Raw genomic sequence first — 22,637 nt, forward strand, 5'->3', positions numbered from 1 at the left:
CCAATTTGAGTTTAAAAGAACGTAACAGTTCACATTGAGTATAACAGGGAGTAAATCGATATTCACGCTTAGGATCGCTGCCGTTATCGATATTGCTGATGCTGCCCTCGTTGGTCTATCACCTCTACAGTGGGATAACAGCTCATATTTGTAACATTCATTATTGAGAGCGGACGTGTTTTTTTGTTTGCTGCACAGAAACAGAAGGTGCAAAGCGTGCCAGGATATTTACAACTCTCGTATTTTAAGTTAATATCTGTGCACTCGTCAACGGGATCAGCAGCATAGTAAGCTTCAAGTGTGCGATTGTGTTGTGATCAGTAAATCAAATTGTATATGATTTATTTTGATTTTGTTTTTTTTTTTTTTTTTGTCATAGTTTAAATATTCGAACGAAGTAGGCGGTGTTAAGAGTTTGTTATTAAACGTTATTTTTTTATAATTTTTCAAAAAAATAATTTAAAAAAAGATAAAAAAAAAAGTAAAAACAAACCAAGTAAAAACACAGCATCAGTGCAATTTTGGTTGCGAATTGCTTTATTTTAAAAATATATATTTCCTCACTTTGTTTTTGTTATTGTTGGTTTTGCATGCAATCAAATACTGAATTGGATTTGGAGTGCGTGTGTGTGTGTGTGTGTGTGTGTGAGTGTGTGAGGAGTGCGCGTGTTTTTGTAACTTTGGTACAAGCGCGCGAATTTTAAAGCGTTCAATGTCTGTGTCCGTCTCTATTTGAACCTCGGCGACAAACGCAAAATTTGGTTTCAAATAAGCGCGCACAAAACAAGCACACGAGGAACGATTCGAATCGGGTAAGGCTATACTAAAATCCCGCAGCTCTATACGATGTGTAAGTGTATGTGTATGTGTATGACGAAGAGGACATGCATAAAATTGAAATGAAATCAACGGCATAACAAAGTCTGCCTGCGTTTGTTCTGCGTGCGCAGCTACAAAATTACACAAAAACACACTCACACACTTACACGCGCACACAATCAAAGACAGCAACAGACATGTGATTTGAGCTGAAATACGACCACCACTAGACACTGTCATACAAGCGCAACATTTATATGTATATATATATATTTGTATATGTATATATATGAGTGTAAAGAATACGATCGGGCAGCGACGACGACAACAAGCTTATCTCTTGCTGTTGCTGCGGCGGCGAGAACGAAAACGAAGACGATAAAAGCAAAGCAAACAACAACAACAGCAGCAGAAGCAGCAATCGGCTGTTTTGGAACTAAAAGAAACACACATATCAATATATATATATATATATATTTATATGTATGTATGTATATGAAGGGACAAAGAAAACGCGATGTATTTTAGAGTCTCCTCTACTTGTTAAACGCTTAACACATGTGCGTGAAAATCCTTTTTCCTTTTATTTTTGGTTACGGAAAGAGAGCAGCGTTCGTAAAAATACACACATACGCACATACACATGCAATGCACGTGTAGCTGTTGTTTTTTTTTTTTGCCTGCCTGCCTGCCTCGCGAGTCGCACTGACAAACACACACACACACACACATGTGTACATATATACGATTCCGGAGTGTAGAATTATTTCTAACGCGTTGTTTTTTGCCTTTTTTTTTCTTTTCTTTTCGTATCTCCTTCCTTTCAGCTTGTTGATTGAAATGCAACACGCGCAACGCAAAAACAATTCCAACAACAACAAAATCGAACTGTAATTTAACTAGCAATTATCAAAATTTATAAGAAGCCATAAGTACAACAGAATTAATAATCCAAAAATCATTACCAATCGTTTAACTAGTGCAACCAATACAACTAAATCAAAAACTAAAATTCTAAACGGAATATTGTTAAATTCGTCGGAATACAATTTTCAAACCAACAACAGTCAGCGAAAATATAAGAATTATAAATTTAAAGAACACAGCAATAGCAAGCGTCCAGCAAGTAATAACAACAAGAGGAGAACAAGAAGAAGGAGAAGTCGAAGCAAAGATAAAGAATTTGTTTTTGCGCTGTCCAGTGAAATAAGAGAGAGGAGAGCGCTCGCTGAAGTAGCAGATAGAGTGAGAGGGAGAGAGAGAAGTGCTGAGCGGGAGAGAGACTGAGCGAGCGAGCGAGTGGAACAACTGTAAACGGCTACGAAAATGTCTGCGACAATTGTGCAAAAATCAACTGGAACTGCAAATATCGTTGGCAATGCACACTATTTCGAATGCGATGACATATTCCAAGGGGTAAGTCTCCACTAAACTGCACACTCTACAAAGAAAACAAAAGAATAGAAAGAAAAAAAACTATGTTCAGGATTTACACGCAAAACCCAATTTGTGTTCAATTGGAGCGTTTGTTGTTATTCTCTAACACACACGCCTACACATATAGAAATACGTATGTATACGCTCATAAGCATTTGCAATTCATTTCCGTCCCGTTCCGTTACATATTTCACTTTTCTTTTTGGTTTATTTTTACGTGTATCTGTATTGGTTTATTATACGCTGATTCATAATTATTTAGGCTCAACAATTTTACATTTCACCTAAAATGCATAAATGTTTGATAAGCCAGAGCGGAGTACATTTAGTTCGTGATAATAATTGAGTGTACAGGTGGCAATTTTCCAGTCTTCCAGTCCTGTCTCTGACTGTATAACACATTAAGCATTGCCGTCATCAGACAGCATCAGAAAATCACCCAAAAACAAAAAACAAAAGCTAATGATCAAATGTATGTATTTAAGTCTCTGTGACGTCGGCGCCGGCGTCGACGCCAACGCCAGTCATAGCAGCAGCTGTTATTATTTTGTTGGCCGCTGATCGACAACAAATTCGATTAAGTCCGTAAGTTCCGGGTTTGGATTTTCGTTTAGTTTTTTTTTTTTTTTTTTTTTTTGCCTTTTGCTTTTAAGCTCTGAGGCTGAGAGCTGAAAGAAAACAAAGTTAATAAAAAAAAAGAGCTTCAAGTTTAAAGTTATTCGCCGCAACTCGATTGCGGTTACGTGCAAAGTTGATACCATAAACAGGGCGAATTAGTGGCGTGCTTCCAGCGGGGGAGGAGGAGTTGTGCTAGCTTTTATTTTGCTGCGTACAAAGAGAAAAACAAAAAAAAAAATCAAAAGAAAAACAAATAAATAAGTAAAATAAAAACACGAGTGCAGTGCCGGACAGGTCAAGTAGAGCCCAACTATGTATGCATGTACATACATACATACATATGTACACATGTGAACAACAAGCACTCATACAGACAGAACCACACAGACATTTGTCACAGGTTGATGTCCGACAAAAGTTGCAAGTTCTTGTTTTTGTTTTCAACTTTTCGTATGTGATTTCATTGGGATTGGCCGAACTTTGCTAGCGCACGCAAGAATTATAGTTGGTGCTATCGATTATTGAGCGATTGCCCGCGATTGCTATACATATGTATATTGCAATTCCAATGGAAATGTATTTCGATTTCGGTTTTCATAATCGCAACCGCCTGGCACATTACGCAGCAGTTTTTTGCTGTTGTTTTTGTATTGTTGAACTGCATCAGTCGGTAGAGGCAAGTGGGCAATAGCAGCAAATTGCTGCCGAAAGCGAAAGGGCGCAACTCACTCAAATTTACACATATACACACATATATATGCGCGCACACACTTACAGACACACACATACACATAACTGAAACTGAGACTGCTGCAACAAGCGATCAGAGGTACTCTGGCTGCGCTTGTGCTTTTGTTTTTCTTTCGGTCGCTGCTTCTGTTTGTTGTTTGGCCAGGCGACAAGTTTGTCAGCAACAATATCAACGAAATTCGCTTGAGCGGAGCAAGACAAACACGTTTTGCATTAGTTTTCGTTACGTTACGGCCAACAAAGATGCTTTGAAAAATATGTTGTTATAAATGTATGTAGGTATGTTGCTCAACGCCATACAATCGACTAACAATATACATATGTAAATATACACAAATATATTTGTTGGTCTGTTGCTATAAGTAATTGTAATTAAGTGATTGACTTGAAATTGGGGTTATGTTCAAAATGTTTAACCTAGTTTACAGTTAAAGGGCATCTACTAGTCAGACATTTTTTATTTGTTTTTGCATTTGCATGTTGTGGTTTTTTTTTTTTTTTTTTTTTTTGTCTGTGCGCAGAAAACGCGTTCACTTTATTTTATTTTATTTTTTTTTTTTAAATATTTTTCTTCGTCAGGTGGATGAAGCTGCTGCTCAACTGAAATTCACTTTTTCGCATAACTTTTGATTTCGTCGTCGTTGTCTCGCTGTTGTTACTTTTATTATGAAATTTATATGCACGGCTCCATGTTGTTGTTGCCTGGCTGCCTGCTTGCTTGGCTGGTTAATTTGTTGTTGTTTTTGTTGCTGCTGTTTGCGCCCAAAAGTAAAAATGCTTAGTTTGTTATATCAAACTCCTCAGCGCTTCGTAATCATATTACGTTTCATTTCCACATACATACATTCACACTCACACAAGCACAGGGCAAGCAGGGACGAAACTAAATGCAATGAAATGGGACGGGATGGGACGAGACGAAACGAGACGGGGCAGTCAGCTAGCTAGTCAGTTAGTCAGTTCATGCAGCGACCACTTTTTACGAATATAATTCCATTTCCTGCCAAGGCGATAACAAACGCCGTCGCGGCCGCTGCACTGGCGACACACACACACACACACACACACACACACATGTATGCACAGTACACAGTGTATGTGTATGCAGGCATAAACTAAAAATATGTATGTATGTGTATGTCCCGGCGTCGTCGCCATTGCTGGTAGAGAGGCGACTACCTACCTAAGCAGAAGAAGAAGAAGCAGCAGCGGCAGCAACAGCTACAGAATAAGAGGAGGCGAAGGGCAATTCCAGCCTGGAACGTCAATTTATTTCATACGCTGCGATTGAATACGGTTCGATTAATATGCAGGTCCAGGCCTCAGTTCAACTTGCGTGTGTGTGCTGGAGTTGGGCTCACCCGCACACACACACACACATACCCAGACGCACACAACAGATCACAGGCGTAGCAACATGTTGCCAAAGTTGCCGCCATATGCAAGTTGCCGAATGTGCAAGCTCTGAGTGAATATGCATGCATACATGTGTATATACGTTATTTGTACTTATATGTATGCATGTCTCTATGCATGTGTGTGTGCGTGTTTTTTTGTTGTATTTCGCTGTTTTGTGTTTGAATGCAAGTTAACAGAAATACAAATTATAAATAAATTATTTGCGTGCCAGCTACTGACGTTTGCTGCTTATTATTATCGTTGTTCAAGTTGTAAAATAAAATTTAAAAAAAAAATATAATAAATGAACGGGCAAACGAGCTGAGCGAAATAAATAAATAAATACATATGTATGAGTTTGTACGAGTGTGTATGTTTGTCTGTGTGTGTATCAATACTGTGAACGTCTCTGCTTTTGTCTGTCCGTCCGTCAGCCCGTGTTGCTGAGTGAGTGTGTGCACTCGTGCGATGTCGTCGCTCATCGTTCGCTATCTCCCACACCAGCAGCAGCAGCAGCAGCTACGTATGAGCTCCAGTTGCCCTCTCGCTCACACGCTCTCATGCCACGCTTATTGAGCGAGAGGAGCCAAGCAAGCGCCTGCTTGCCTGCTCTCCTGCCTGCTGGCCTGCCTTCCATCTATCCATCCATCCATCCACTTCATATTCTATTGTCATTGCCTGTTGCCGTTATTGTTGTTGTTGCTATTGCTGTTATTGTAATCTTAAAAATTGTCTTCATATGCGCTTCACGATGATCATGTTGTAGTTGTTGCCTTGCTAATGGCCGCTCAATTGAGTGCCAAAGTACATACATATGAGTATGCATGTATATACGCATGCGTGTGTGTGTGTGTGTGCGTGTGCGTGTCTCTGTTATTTCTTGCGGTGGGGTCGCCGCGGTTTGTTGGGCGCCTTCAGGGACGGTCGTACAGAGAGGTAGACAGATAAAGGGGGGCTACGAAAATTGATCGAATCTTTAACTTAAATGTCATTAACTTGCAAATACTTTGTGGGGGTCAAGCGCTAAAGTACGACTACTTTACATACAAAACAAACCGTTTATCGTATTATGCATGCATATGTTTATGTTGTGAGTCGCCCTCGCTCTCTCTCTCTCTCTCTCTCTCGCACCCTCTCCCTCTCCTTTAAGTAGTCCAAGTAATCGCAGAGGTTAAGGTTAACTACGCGTTGATTACTTTGGCAATACATTTAAATTAATCTAGAGCTGAACGCAATTGCATTGAAAAATAAATAATCATAAAACCGAATACAACAAAAATCAAAATCAATATAATGTATGTAAATGCAAAACTTTAAAAAGCTTTGCCAAGCCTTGCTTTAGTTGCGTCTGTTGCCTTCAACATAACCTCAAATGAAACTGAGTTAACCTCAAAATTAAGTTGTATTGGTTTGTTTTTGTTTTTATTTTTATTTTATTTTTAATGAAATTAAAGTAAATATAAAAGTTGAGCTGTAAGCAAAGTTTCAAATTAACATGCTTTGCTTGTATATACATATGTATGTATAATAATATATAGCATATATAGAAATGTTGTATATATTTATTCAGTTGGATTTGATGAAATTGTTTTTAAATAACATTTGTCGTTGTATGTATGGATTATATGAAAATTGAAATTTAATTTTAGTGGATACAGAGTGTATGATGTATACACATAAATACATATGTGATGAATGTATATATGTACATATTTATGAATCACGCAGTACATACATCTGTACTTACATAGGTTATATGTTATACTATTTACAAGTATATAGGTACATGATATATGATATTTATAGCTATATATGATGTATATATCTCCATCAATCAGTCAATAACTTATCAAAATAGTATTTTATATAGTTATTTATATATGCATGCCTATACATATATGCCTTGTGGCCCCCGTGTTTAAAAATGTGACCCGGTTTGTGTTGTGTGACGCTGTTTATACAGTTTTTTTTTTTTTCGTTAATTTTTTAGGGTTTTTTCCGCTGCAATTATGAATTATTGTTACAATATGCGAGTATTTATTATGATTATTATTAACGTTTTTTTCTCTCTCTCTGTTGAGGAAAATGTTTTCGATTTCAATGCGGGCTGCACACAATGCGCCGCAAGGGGTGGGGGTGGCGGGGGTTGAATTGTCAGACCCCAAAACGCAGGCAATATACTTTTGTTTATTATTTTATTTTTGCTTGCAACATCAGTTTTTGTTTTTTATATTTTATTTCTGTTTTGTATTTTTCTTTTGCTCGTCATTCGATTCGCTTGCCAATCCATAAAAAAACAAAGACTATAAGAAAGGAAAGAAGAAGAAAGAAAAAAAAAAACAAAGAAAACAACAACAACGAAAAATCCAATCGCAATCGAATTCGAATCGAATCGAATCTATTATATAATGAAGTTGCCGTTTCTTTGCGCAGACGTCAACAGCGACGTCGACGTCGACGGCGATGGTGGCAGCGTCTCTGCGGTCGCCGTTTGTTTAGTAGATTTCCATTCACATTCACTGTCGCTTTTTGATTACTTGTTGTTGCTGCTGCTGTTGCTGCTTTAGTTGTAGTTGTCGTTGAATGTTTTGCTTTCGTGCGGGCAATCGTCGTCTGCTCTTTCAACTGGTTTTACAGGACGAATAACAGCGATCGAGCGAGACACAGGGAGAGAGAGAGAGAGAGAGAGAGAGAGAGAGAGAGAGAAAGATCTTTTTATGAGAGTGCGTGTATGACTCTAGCTATTGTTGCGTTCTAAACAGCAACCCTTGTTATTGCTCCTTCTTCCCTCCTCCTTCTCCTCCTCCCCCACACATACACGCACTCGCACTCCCATTGTAACTGGGCTCCAGACGTTTTGCCGTTGATTTTGTTTGCCGCTCACGAACAAATCAAACCCGAACCTAAAGACCCGCAGCCGTTTGTGGCTGTTGTTGTTGTTTTCGCCTCTCTTCCCTTCCCCTTCGTAAACCGCGTTCGGCTGCCCGAGCGACCCGACCACGTGTTCAACATATTCTCCACATGTTGGCCCCGACTTCAAACTCGCATGCGTTTGCTGCCTCGACCGCTGCCCTGCACACGATACCCTTCTCCATCTCCCTTTCCCTCTTTCTCTTACGCTTATATTCCATGCTATGGTTGCATAGCCTGTTTTAGCACTTTTGTTGCTGTTAATTTTTATTGTGTTGCCTTTTGCTTAGTTCTCGCTGTTGTTGTTTAAGATTTTTGTTGCTGTGGCGGGTAATCAAATTGCCTCTGTGTGTGTGTGAATACATATGCATGGGTGTGTGGGTAAAGGAGCTGCTGCGGGGGCAGAGGAAGAATTAACGCTCAAAACGTACATGACAAATGCTACGGTGTGTGTGTATGTGTGTGTGCGTGCAGGCAGCTGCTGATAGTGCATAAATGACGCCGTTTCTATTTACCCCATCTTGCCTGTCCCTAACTCTCTGCCAACCCTCAATGTGTACTCCAGCCACCCCCTCCCCCACACACACCTCTCTCCCTAACACACTTACATTGTCAAGTGTTCAATTGAATGCGATCGAAATTATTCCTGTATGTACATATGTATGTATTTACATGCATACCATGTTATTGTTTCTTTCTTTTACATATGCATATGAATGTGTGTATGTGTGTGCACTCGATCGAATTTCAATCAAAGCGGAAAACGAAACCACTTTGAAGCTGCACTCCACAATATGTCCATATATGTATAACTGTAATACTTCATTTCTATTTTTACACTTATTAGCATGTATTTATTTTTATTTCATTAACATGAATATAAGAAACAAAACGAAAACTTAAATTAAAGTTTTAAAATAATTTCATTAAAAAAAGAAAAAACAAATCACATAAATTTACAATCAAATTTATACTACCATTTATTTGTTTGTAATTTGTTTTCTTCCTACTTTCAAGTCTTATCGTCCTTCTGCACTTGTGATTACGTTTCGTTTACTCTATACCCATACGTGTGTATGTGTATGTGTGTGTTTGTGTTTGTGTTGCTGATCTCGTTGCGTCTTTCCCTGTCCTTTCCTTTCACTTTGCTGCTGTCACTGGTGCTACCGCTGCTGCTGCTGCTTCTTCTTCTATTTCACTCACTGTTCAGCGCACAGTCCAACAACAACGACAAACAAGCGAGCGAAAAAAAGAACAGAAAAAAAGATTATTATTATATGAACTAACTAACCCAATAATAAGTATTCTTATCGAATTAAATCACACATACATACGTGCATTTCTATATACATATACGCACACACATGGAGAGAGATATATATATACTTGTATGTGTTTGTTTTGTCCATATGTGCGCGTGTGTTAAACAAAAAAAAGTGTCAGCAAGGGGTCTCGGCGTTGGCAGATAGGCAGATAAAGATAGATAGTGCGGAGCGACCTAACAGCAAAGGAAGAGAGCAAAGAGCGAGGAAGTTTGGAGAGTTTTAATGTGACAACAAGACAGACCAACGAAAAAAAAAAACAATAGGCGGCAGAGCAACATGTGCATATGTTTTGTTGTTGTCCTCTTCATTATTAGTTTCTTGTAAAGCATTTATTTTGTTGTTTGTATGCGCTTTGACAAGGAGCGAAAGAGACAGTCGCAATGAGTTTAAGTGCACCCTGAGTGTAAGTGAGCGTATTCTATGACAGATCAGAGCACGCAAGCACACACACACATGCACATGTGTCGAAAGTGTTGTTGTTGCTGTGGTTTGTTGCTGATAAGCACTAAGAACTTTGATATAGAACAACAGAAAACAACAACACATGACAGGAGTAAATAAAAAAGGTCAGATTAAGCAGAAAGTGAGAGAGCGAGAGAGAGGGAGAGGGACAGCGAGCGCGGGCAAGTACGTGAGGCCAAGCATGTTGTAATGAGAGCCAACAAGCATAGCTTAAACTAATTTATAAGAGACACTTATACAGCGCCAAATATAGCCAGAGAGAGAGCGTAGTATAAGGAATCTTAGCTTAACGAATTAACATACGGCAAGCATAAGTGACGTATAAGACATGAGAGAGCAAATGTCAGGCAAAAGTAATTAAATGAAATCAAAAACAAAAATGCAACAAGAACAGTTCTGGTTTTCTTCTTTCTCTTTCTGCATTTGCATTTGTCGATAGGCGAGCAACGAATACCCTGTTCATTGAATATGCAAACAAATGTAATAAAAACAACCATTAAATTGCATTAGCTGCTTTTTAAGGCGCAAAGTCAACTTTGCAATTTAATATGTTTATACATTTCTTTTGTTATATTTTGTTAACTATAAAAATATGATATTTTCTGGTTATCGAATTTTTAATATGCTCGTGAAGAAAGGGGATACACAGGGAAGGGGGAGATTGACACTTGGCTTAGCGTCTGTCATTGAGGTTTTTTTTTTTTTCGAAGTAGAAGTCGAAGTCGAATTCGATGTTGATGTCGATAATGCTGATGTCGTAAATATATGTGTCTGTATATATTCAAAAATATGTAGCAATTGATGTACATGTGTATGTATGTATGCCTGTATTCAGACAAAAAAAAACAAACAAAATATGTATGTAAGCACGCACTGAATGAGGCCCCCGATAAGGTTTGACACCACACTGATAGCCAACGGACAGCAGCAGCAACAGCATCGAGCAGCGTTTTGAAGAGGTGGAGGGTGGAAGAAGGGTAGATGAAGGAGAAGAATTCAACTAAGCAAAGTCAACAAGAAATTGATTCTTTGATCGAAAGTAAATAAGGCATATATATATATAAGACAAAAAACACGTGCATGTGCATATGTACGGTGAGACGTCGCTAAGACAAACAGAAGAGATTGTGTGATATAGTAATCCCCTAGTAGAGCTATCCATACATACATATATATATATATATATATATAAATGTATACAGTTGTTAAATACACAACATACTTATATACAAACAAATATATTTGTATATCTGTCTATCTGTCGCTCTTATCATTTTCGTAAAATACATAGCTCTATTTGATGTTGTATGTATACAACCCAAAAGAAAAGACATGATCTTCTCCATTTTATCATCATCGTCACTTTTGTAGTACATGCGATTAAAGACATTGTCTGGAGCAGATAGATATGTATGTATGTACACTAAAATTATATTTAAAGTAGTAGCTGAGTGAGCACAGTTTTGTTTAAACATTTTATCTGCTTATCAGATATGAACAAGCATTTTTATTATATTCAAACGGAAACAATTAAAAACTAGCATAATATTTAATGTTATTGTTCACCAAATCGAGATGGGACTGTGACTTAAAGAAGAAAAAAAAGCAAAAACTTTTCCATGCACAAGATCTGTGATTGATACAGTTTGACAATTTACATTCCATTTGAAATGCAACTAACCTATATACATAAATACATACGCATACGCATACGCACATGGACACGCAGCTATTAGTGTGCAAATGAAATTGACATTTCTTTCCATGCCATTTACACACAGACGCATGCCATACTACGTAAAATTCCATTTTTAATTTGCCCTCATTTCGCGTGCCCTTTTTGTGTGCTTCCTTGCTTTCCAGTTTCCAGTTTTTAGTTCCACTCTACACACGCACATACACTCCACTTACTCACGCAATTTGCAATTTCGATTATAACTTCCAACTCGGAAACTGCAATCGATTGCATAACATTTCCATGTAACTTTGCTGTGGCTGCTCGCGTGCATGTATGTGTGTGCATTAAGAGAGCAATCGTGAGAGACGGCGCGGGAGCGGGAGACTTTTGCAGCAATCCATGCTTGGTTAGCCTCCGGTTTTTAATTGTCTTTGGTTTTTCGGTTTTGACAATTGCAACATTTTTGTGTCACTGCCTCTGTGTGTATGTGTGTGTGAGTGGAGGGCAAACCCAAATAGCTAAATGCGAAATCTGCGCAAACGCAACACTCTGCATTGCGACAGCTCTGCCAGCAGAGCAGCAGCCACAACAGCAGCTCCGGCAGCAGCAGAACGAACAATAACGAAACGTACATATATTATTATTTAATTTATTTTGTGTATGAAAACCCTTCGACTTCGACTTTGTGTGGCGGATTTGCTTTTTGTTTTTGTTTCTCTTTATTTATTTCTTGTTGGGGTTTTTTTTAATGGTTGTTGTGCTCCGAATTTAGCAAGGCCAAGTTGTTTTTGTTGCTGCTGCTGCTGCTGCTTAATGTTTGTGAAGTTTTCTTTTATTGTATTTTATTATGTGCTGTGTTATTATTATGTATTGTGTATTTCGTGAGTGTGTGTGTGTGTGCATGTGTTTTGGAGCCGGCTCGAACAACGACATGGAAAGAGGAAGCCAAGTGAAGTCGACGTCGACATCGGCGTCAACGATTGGCAATGAAACGAAACTGGCACGACGCGCTGCCAGCAGCGACGCATGCGTTGACGCGTCTTCGCGTCATTGCTTAACATTTGCCTCTCGCTTCCACGCATGCGCGCCAAGCGCTTTTGCTTTTCTGCTTTGCCTATGTGTGTTTACGTATGTGTGTATGTGTGTGCGCGCTTACCAAATATTAACAACGGACGCACAATGAAAACGACACGAAAATGTGAAATGCTTAATTCGACCTAGACCTCAATCGGTGGCTGGGCCAAGTTGGTCGCCCTACCTATACCTGCCTCCCTCTCTCTCTCTCACTGTCTCCCTTTCTCGACGCCCTTTCGCACTTGCTGCGCTTTTTGTTGTTACATGTTGCGTCGCAGCCTTTGGCAACATTATGTAAATAATAACGTGGCAATTGCTGCTGTTGTTATTGTTGTTGTTGTCGTCTCGTTGGTTTACTTTTTTGTGTGCATTTTGATTTTGTTTTTTTTTTTTCTTATTTTTGCTTGGGTTTTTCTTTGACTTGACGAAACTTAACGACGAAGCTTGAGTCGCATATGCATGTGTGTGTGTGTGCATTGCGAAATGTAGGCTTACAGTTAGCCAAAATGCTCAAACTCTTGCACTCTCTCACACACATGTTAATCTCGATGTGTGTGTGTGTGTGTGTGTGTGTAGCTTACTTACATATGTATATGTATATACAATATGCATATGCATTGCTTCATTCTCTACTCTTTGGCGATCCTGTTCTCTGTAGCACACACACACACGCACACACACATACGCTTGCATGCACACGTACATTTGCAAACGTCACGTCGCATTGTGTGCTTTATCAGTGAGTTGAATTATATTTGACTTGCAAGTTTCTGTGTATATATACATACATATATATATATGTTTTGTGTGTGCATTGATTACTCGCCAACTGGATGGATGACAGCAGCCAGAGACGACTTAGAAACAGTAACCAACAACAATAATAACAAGAACAACAACGGCGATTGGACCCAACGACCGACTGTCGATTGATTGAGCAACGTGCCCATATCTCGGGTTCGCCTTCATCTCTGCCTTTCCCCTGCCTTCAGTTGCATGCTATGTCATTCCCCACATTTCCAACCCTCACTAAATTTCTGACCAGCTGTTTTTGTTGTTGTTGTTGTTTAGGGGTAAAGCTGCTACACTGATAGGGAGAGAATGAGAAGAAGTAGGGGGAGGCGGGGGATAAACAAATGATGGAGCTGCTGGTTGCTGCCTGCTGCCTGCGTCGACGTCGATGTCGCTGTCAGCGTCTGACTGGGTGCCCCATGTGTTAATTACCAAGTCAAATTTGCCTTGCGACAATTAAAACGATCGAATGAGGGAGACAATAGAAGGGAGTGGTGAGTAAGAAATAAGGAGTAGAGAGAGAGAGTGTAGAGTAGAGAACAGGGAATAGTGAAGGGAAGGAGTAGAGAGTGGAAAGTGGAGAATCAGCTCTATGGAGTATTTTATATGGGGTGCTTTGTGGAAGGAGTGCGGAGAGTGGAGACTAGAATGTCAAATGGAAACGATAGAAGATGGAACAAGTGAGTCGTGAAGCAAAACAATGGTTTCGATTACTGTCAGCTGAGTGGAAACTTTTGCAAACTTGAGCCTATCGATTAATTCGATTTGTGGTTGCTATCGACTTGAATTGAATGCATTGCCGATAGATTACTTCGATTCTTCTGAAAAATCCCTCACATTTTAATTGAAATTCTTAGAACTTGATTTTTCCATTATTTTCGATCTTTATCCGCTAAATTTGTCGCTGCTGCTGTTGCTTTCCAGCTAAATTTCCAGTTTTGACAGATACTCGTAACTAATTGCTAATGTTATTCCCCCCCGTTTCCAGTAGTCTATCTCTGTATATAAACATGTAAATAAATATAGTATATAAGCGCCATTAGCTTGCCTCCCCCTCTACGCTGCCACGCCTCCCAATTCCCTTTCAGCTCTGTTTAGTTACCTGTTCGTGCAGGTTGTTGTTGTTGGTTTTACCTTAGCAATATAAATAACACCTATAATAACTATGTATTCATTTTCAATTCGCAGTTCGTGTTTATGCATGTGAGTATGTGTGTGTCGGTGTGGACACCCGCATTCCACCCCCTAGCTGCCCCTTGGCCGCCTTCTACCTGTTCCATTAGCTTTGATCTGTGTGCGCAGAATAAAGCGCGAATCTCTTGCCCTCTCGCTCTAACACTCACTCTCCACGCGATGATATGCTTGTATTGGTGTTAGCTCATCGAGGTTATGGATATTGCGTCGTCGACGTCGCCGTCGCTGCTGTCGTCGTTGTTGTTGTTGCTGTTATAAACCAGTTAGTCAGTCAGGCAGTCTTCAGCATCACACAGACACACACCTGGCTACACATCTGTGTGTGTGTGCGTGTGTGTGTGCGAACGTGTTTACGAGACAACAGCAACAACAACAACAGCAAAGGCAGCAGCAGCCAAACCAAGCCAAGCCAATCCAAGCCACAAAGGCAGCAACAACAAAATCTTACCTAACAGCGTCCAATACATATTTACATATGTATATAAATACAAACACACACATACATATAAATATATATTGTAATCATATGTGTTGTTATGCTAAAAAAAAAACAATCATAAAATGTCAAATTGGGAGTTGATGTGCTAAATTGAACCGGAACTTCGTCAAGCTCTCTCACAGCGCAAGCAACACAAAGTGAGAAAACCAAAAACAACAAACAAATGAAGCAGAATCAAGGCAAGGTCTTAGCAGCAATAAAAGCTCCCAGCTACACAGCAGCAAGCGCAACATGTCTACAAAGCAAATGTTGCCAACGGCATGCACACACACACACACACACACACACGTATATGAATGTATGCATGCACACAGCGTAAGAGCCCGCAGACTGCAAAGAAAAGTAAACTTATTTTCATTTTCAAATGAAAGGGAAATTCTCACCTAGATGAAAGATGTGGCGAGCAGCACACACACATACAGACAGACAGAAAACTTGCCTAACCGAAGACACACGCACACACACACACATATGTATAGACAGTCAGAGCGAATGCGTATATAGCGCAAAAAGCAAAAGCAAAAACCACAGCAGCAACAAGCAAGAGTGGCTCAGTTGACGTCGCAGTCGCAGTCGCAGCGGCGCTCTGATCTATTTGTCTGCTTTTTATTGTATAGGCCGGCCACACAGCCTAAGCGTTCGCTGATTGCCGAATTGGGCACAGGGTATGCGGGCAAGGCGGGCTGTGCTCTGTACTCCTGTTTATCTTGTCTTTTGTGCACACGCATATATATCGAGATATATATATATATATATATATATATATATATATATATATATATATATATATATATATATATATATATATATATATATATATATATATATATATATATATATAAAGGCGCACACATGCAGAGCTGAATGCGCGGCCAACTTGAAGTTGTTTTTGAACACGTTTAAGCGTCGCGGCGACGACGTCGGCGTCAGCGTTGCGCTGCCCCCCGCTTCCACTGACAAGCGATTGCCTGTTTCGATGCGTGTGTGTGTTTGTGTGTGTGGTACTCTTTATGCAAGCAAAGCTTTAAGAGGCCGCAAATGATGCCGTAAGCGCGAAGTTGGTCATAACAGTCGTAAAAGTTTGCTAACTTGTTGCGCAGACTTGTTGCTGACGCAGCGTTGCCAGACTGCAGGCCAGTCAGACAGCCAGCTGAGCCGCAACATCGCCTTCAATCCAATCCAAAGTCAAGTCAAAGACGAAACGTTTGATTGCCAAATTCGCAAATAGATAATATTATTAATAAACTACATGATTCAGGGCAAGCGATAAGCTATCTATGCAATCAGTCCGAAACACTCGAAAGTCAACAGAGGCCTCTGATTACACGTATCAACGAGAAGCGTGTAACGCGCTCTGCAAAGTGCAAGGCAATTGTCAACGGTCTGGCAACGCTCAACGCGCAAGTCCGCTGGCCGCGCACGCGTCGTAAGCGTCCATGCTGCATGCGATTGTATGTGTGTGTGTGTGTGTGTCTTAAGTGCCAACCAGTTTGGCTAGTTGTTGCTTTTTTATATTTATTTATTTTTTTCCTTAACAACGGCTGCTGGGCTCCAAAAATTAAGTCTTGCTTTTGTTGTTGTTTTTTGGCCGCGACGGCGTCTTCGTTTGCTTTGCTTTTGGGCCGTTTGCTGCTTCACTGTGTTTGGTGTTCGTGTTCGAGATCGTGTTTGAGTTCGTGTGCGTGCGTGTGTGTATGTGTGTATTTTTTGTTGGCTTGAACTTGAGCTCTATACATATGTAATTGGCGCTGTTGTTTGTTGTTGTTAGTTGTTGGTAGCCCCTCTCTCTTTCGATCAGACAAGCTTGCGTGCGTGTGTGTGTGTGTGGGTTAGTGTTGGTGTTGGTTGGTTGGCTGGTTGCATAACGTGTTACAGCATCGCACGAAAATGAACATCAGCAATAACAACAACAACAATGGCAATAACAATTCAGAAAGAAAGACGGCAAGAAGAAGAAAAGATGAAAAAAAAAAAAAAAAATGAAACTGATGACGACACATGCCAAGTCTGCGAGAGCGAGTGGGTTGTCTTGTGCGCGCCATACGAAGGGTGTGCTGAGTCGATGGAGATTGTAAGAGGAGGAGGTGTGGAGAGCGAGAGAGCGGCAAACGGGCAATGCCGCATTGAGCAGCTGGAGAGCTTGCGGCGCCGTCGCAGCCGCCATGCTATGTCCATGTCCGTGTGCGTGTTGTTAATGTTGCCATTGTTGTTGTTGTGGTATTGGTTAATGGCTGGAAAATTACATATATACAAATGTATAAAAACAACATTTTGGCTGCCATTTATTTATTATTTATTTATTATTTTATGCATATACATTTTTTGCAATATCATTACCATTACAAGTGACTGCTGCTGCCGGGGCAGTCCAAAATTAATTTTAGACGTTGACGCAGACGTTGATGCCGACGGCAACGCCGACAGCGACGCTGACGGCAACAGCTAGACAATCAGCAATTGAGCGAGCGCCTTTTGCTTTTGCTTTTGCTCTTTACTCTTTACACTTTACTTATAGGTCAAGTTAAAAGTAAAAGTATTATGTGTGTGCGTCTCTGCCGCTGCTCTGCTTGCTGCTCTGTCGTTTCCTTTGCGCACATTTGCTATATTTTGCCGTTGTTGTCTTTGGGCAAAATGTGCGCCCATTTACATGGAGGAGAGACAGAGAGTGAGGTAGAAAGAGATAGCGAGAAAGAGAGAGAGACGCTACGCTGGCTTATGCGAAAGCTCAGTTGATATTAATTGTTTGCTTGTTTGCCTCTGTCTTATTGCAGGTTGTCAGTGATATGCAGCAACAGCAGCAGCAACAGCATTCGGATCACATCCTGGATGCCAGCATGGATCAGCACGTAAGCGATAAGGAGCTGCTTCATCAGCAGCAGCAGCAACAACAGCTACAGCAGCAGCAGCATCAACAGCTCCTGCAGCAGCATCATCGCTTGCATGGACCGTTAACTCGCACCATCTCACAGCCGGCTCAGCGTCTCAGCCAGTTGGCTCAGCAGCAGCAGCAACAGCAGCACCAGCCGCCGGCAGTCGCATCGCTGGTGACCATCATTGAGAATCTGAGCAACATATCGTTGCACCGTAAATTGGAGCGCACACAGTCGGAGCCGTTGCCACCCCAGCAGCCAATGAATACATCGCGGTAAGTTGAGCGACCAAAAAATCTGTTGCAATTGAACTTGTTGCACATCGAACTTAATCCTGCGGACGCGTTCGTGTGAAAGTGTTGCATTGCATTGTGTGTGAAAGTGTTGCAGCAGAGTTGTCAGGTAAACAATAACTGTTCGAACTGTGCTCAAGATAAGATGGGTATAAAAATAATTCAAAGTGAAACTAAAATTCATTCGTGTGCATCAAAATATAGTGTCAAGAGGATTGTGATAAATTACAAAATATATTTATTTAAAAGTATTGATGCTTGACAGCCCTTAAATAATTCGCATGCTTGCAGAAGAGCACGCGGCGAGGTTCGATTGTATCCTGTAGTGTGGAGAAGCGAACGCAACATGTTTGAGGCGAAGTTCGGTTCGCTGTAAAGCATAAAAGATCATTCGCAGTGTTGGCAAAATTTCAAAGTGAAAATAGCTAAATTAACACCCAAAACAAATAGAAGCAGTACAAAATTATGAAAATACTAATCAGCCAATTAAATAATACTATAAGAAAAACTTTATTGAGCTTCATGCATAGAAAAATGTCAATAAAAAACCATTGGCTAATTTAATGGCTACAAAAGAAGCTAGATGCAGCTTGAAATTGGCTGATGGGCAACACTAATAGGCAGAGTGCAGGCATTTGCAACATGTTTGAGCAGCAAAGCGAATTTTGATGGATGTGATCCCGAAAAAAAAAGTCACAGTGCTGGCAATATCTATTTGAAAATAGCTAAATGAACACAGAAGAAAACATTTAAAATGCAAATAATAATAAGAAAAATTATCAGTTATACATTAATTATGTTATAATATAGAAAATGGTTAAATTATATAGCCACAGCATTAATTCACATCAAAAGAAAGCTAGTTTCGGCTTTTTAATGGCAAAACAGAAGCTAGATGCAGCTGGAAATTGGCTAATGGGCAGCACTCATAGAAAGAATGCAGGCGAACGCAACATGTATGGGATCAGATCGTCTCACTCGCACTCTCACTCAAGTTTAATTGAACTTGTGTGTTTTGCAACTCAAAATAGCAGCGGGTAATTAGCAGGGCGCCATTGGAGCGAATTCAAGTGCATGTGTGTGTGTGTGTGTGTGCGTAGTGTTTGTGTGTTACTTGAGCGGTCGCATTTAAACACGGAACGTGTGGGTGGCAGGCGAAAGTTGAATTTAAAAATGAAACTTATATTTGCTATAATTCTCCCTCTCTCCCTTTTTCTCTCTCCCTCTAGTTACAAGACGGAATTGTGTCGTCCCTATGAGGAGGCTGGCGAATGCAAATACGGCGAAAAATGTCAATTCGCCCATGGCTACCAAGAGTTGCGCAATTTGCAGCGTCATCCCAAGTACAAGACCGAATACTGTCGCACCTTTCACAGCGTCGGCTTCTGTCCTTATGGGCCGCGCTGTCACTTTGTGCACAATGCGGACGAGGCGCGTGCGCAGCAACAGCAGCAACAACAGCAGCAGCAGCAACAACAACAGCAGCAGCAACAGCAGGCTGGCAAGGCGTTCCAGAAGCCAACGCAACTCTCCAATGGCAACACCATTACTAACAACAACAACAACACAAACATTACTCAATACTTTTTACCGCTAAGTCCGCCACTGAGCATGAGCACCGGCTCGGATCGCGAATCGCCGACCGGTTCGCTGTCGCTCTCGCCCACAAATTCGCTAACAAATTTTCCATTCCACGATGCGGCCGCCTATTTGAGCATGCCCAATGCATGCAACGGCGGCACCAATGCCAATGGGCATGCCTCATCGGCCTCGTCCACATCGTCGGCGTGCGGCTTGGCGCCGGCCACGCCGCCCGATAGCCCGAATGCGCCCATTTCGCCGGTGCATACGCCGCCGCCGCCGACGTCGCAGTCGCAGTCGCAGTCGGTGCAGCAGGTGCAGCAGTTCGAGCGCAACAATAATAACAGCAACAACACCAACAACAACAGCAACAACAATAATAATAGCAAAGGCAGCAACACTAAACAGCTGCTGCAGAAGAGCATCAGCTCGCCGCTGCAACACGAGGAGGCGCCACGACTGCCCGTCTTCAATCGCTTGAGTTCCACAACGGCTGCTTCCACAATTCTAATGCAAAAATCTCAGACTATTAATCGATATCCGATCATTCCTCAAGAGAACTTCTTGTAAATTTCAACATTTCAAATTCTAATTTATCCCTCTTCACTCTCCACGCCCACACACACACACAGACACAGCATAGACATAGACACACACGCATCCCTCTCTTCTTTAGCCCATTCTCTTGCTTTGACTGTCTCCCATTCTCGCTCTTACTCTCAGTCACTTTCTGTTTTGTCTGTCTGTCCTTTCGCAAATCTATTGCCCCGACGACAAAATATATATACATATATATATATCTATCCATATATGTCTATGTGTGTATATATCGTTATCACTGTATGTATGTATATATATGTGTACATATCTATATAGCACTATGTATATCTCTATATACATATCTGTATATACGTATGTATGTATGTATATGTGTACATATATATATGCAATGATAATTTCTTTCAAAATACTGGACCATATGAATAACAACAACAACAACAAGACGAATAGAGAATGATAAAAAGAACACGGACTGTACATTCACAAATTTTAACATTGAACACTTACAACCCCGTCCCGCCCCTGTCTTTACTGCCCTTATTATCCCGTCAATAGGATCGGCCCTGAGGGCGTTGCTGAGTGGGCGTGGTTGCTCAAATACAATGTGGACAATCACACGCATTTGTCGATATATCGATACCAATTGACTGCGCCACACCGCACGCCATACGCCGAGCCACGCCCCATTGACCACCCCCATCCCCCATCCATGCACTCGTCACACTTTTGTTTAATATTTATAAATGCAAATTCTTAGTTAAGCAACATTCACAAAAAGAGTCAGCGCCCGACTATCGATAGCAATCGATAACACGTGGTGCGTGCGCGCGTCTTCCAACACTACTACAAACAAACAAAAAGCTAGAAAAAAAAAGTAATACAAAAGACAAAACAAACACACACAAACAAACAATACACACATACACACACAATGAAAGGGAATACAAAAAAATCGAAAACTTTAATTTATTACTAAATTTTATGTAATAAACCAATGTTGTGTACATATATATGTATATCATTTATATATATACCTAAGCCTATACATATATATATATCTTTCCATATATATATCTGTATACATATCTATTGAGAACTGAGCTGTATGCTCTATCGATAGCCGATAGCGATAATAACTATGATATATATACATATATATAATATGTGTTATTCCACGATAGTTGATTTGATATACCTCCAAAACAAACAAACAAATTTTTTGAAGTTTTTTTGCCGTAAATTTGTAATTTTTTATTTGAATTTTATTTTTTAATTTTAATTTTATTTAATTTTTTTTTGTAAAGAGAAAAAACATAATTTATTTTTTCATATATAAATATTTACATACAAACAATTACTGTTAATAATTTATGAAAACAACACACACACACATACGAACACACATACATTTCTTTGACCATTGATAATTTTATTTAATATTGCCCCAAATATGCGAAAGATCTGCATGTATATCGATATCGATATCGATAACGATAACGACGATATCCACGATGCTTAAGCATTGGGAACGAATACATTAAATTTATTAATCATATTTAAAACAGAGAGAGACATATATATATTTATATATATAATTATAGTTTATTTTTTTATTTATTTTACATACAATTTTTTCTTCTGGGTGCAGTTAAAAAAAAAATATATATATATAAAGAAAAAACTATATATATATAAATACATATATTTTAATGTAGAGTAAAAGTAAAAAAAAAAATTAAACTACCATCAAGTAAGCGATAAGCAGATAAACGATAAGCCGATAAACTATCTAATCGGCGAGCGATAACTATCGTTAGGCATGCAGCCCGTCGTTTATCACTTTTCCCTTGAACATCAACTTCTTTTCAAGAAATTTATATATAAATTTAAATCATAAACCCGAAAAAAAACTGAGTACAGTGTTAATTAATAATTAATTGTGTAATTAAGTGCGCTTTTATTTTACTTTTACTTTTTGCAAATTTTTTGCATGAGAAAGAAAAAAAAATGAAAATGTTCTTTAAGCCCTAACTTAAAATCAATTTATTAATTAAATTAAATTATATTATTTAATTTTTGTAAACATTTTTACGAGTTGCCTTCAAACTTTAGATATAAAAATACAACTATATATATTTATATATATATATATATATATACATGCCGATCTACATGAACTGTAAAAAAAACTACAATTAGTTTATAGAAGTATAAAAAAACAACTAAAAAAAGATACACATATTTAATTAATTTTCCTTTATTTATTATAATTGTTTTTTTTTTTTACATTATTTATGTCAAAGTGAAGAAGAAGAATTAAAGAAATAGAAAACCAACTTGAAAATGGATGTAAATCAAATTCTCAAAGTGCCTTAA

At 39.5% G+C, this 22,637-nt stretch overlaps 1 protein-coding gene across 9 annotated transcripts; it reads left to right on the top strand.

The window, feature by feature from the left end:
* The first annotated feature begins 120 nt into the window (after nucleotides 1-120).
* Tis11 (Tis11 zinc finger protein) lies at nucleotides 121-21,271 on the top strand. 9 transcript variants are annotated; one of them, XM_089476071.1, is made up of 5 exons: nucleotides 125-287; nucleotides 380-397; nucleotides 1,800-2,235; nucleotides 17,728-18,101; nucleotides 19,349-21,271. In XM_089476071.1, exons 3-5 carry the CDS (start codon nucleotides 2,146-2,148, stop codon nucleotides 20,268-20,270), a joined length of 1,386 nt encoding a protein of 461 aa, XP_089332197.1. In that variant the 5' UTR covers nucleotides 125-287; nucleotides 380-397; nucleotides 1,800-2,145; the 3' UTR covers nucleotides 20,271-21,271. The 9 variants fall into 9 exon arrangements, with proteins under 9 accessions (XP_089332198.1, XP_089332197.1, XP_089332195.1 ...); XM_089476072.1 differs by lacking the exon at nucleotides 380-397 and having other exon boundaries at nucleotides 121-207; XM_089476069.1 differs by lacking the exon at nucleotides 380-397 and having other exon boundaries at nucleotides 125-332.
* The last annotated feature ends 1,366 nt before the right edge of the window (nucleotides 21,272-22,637 follow it).

This window comes from Drosophila arizonae, chromosome X (assembly GCF_054131065.1).
Source record: "Drosophila arizonae isolate 15081-1271.41 chromosome X, UAZ_ARI_1.0, whole genome shotgun sequence".
Taxonomy (NCBI): Eukaryota; Metazoa; Arthropoda; class Insecta; order Diptera; family Drosophilidae; genus Drosophila; species Drosophila arizonae.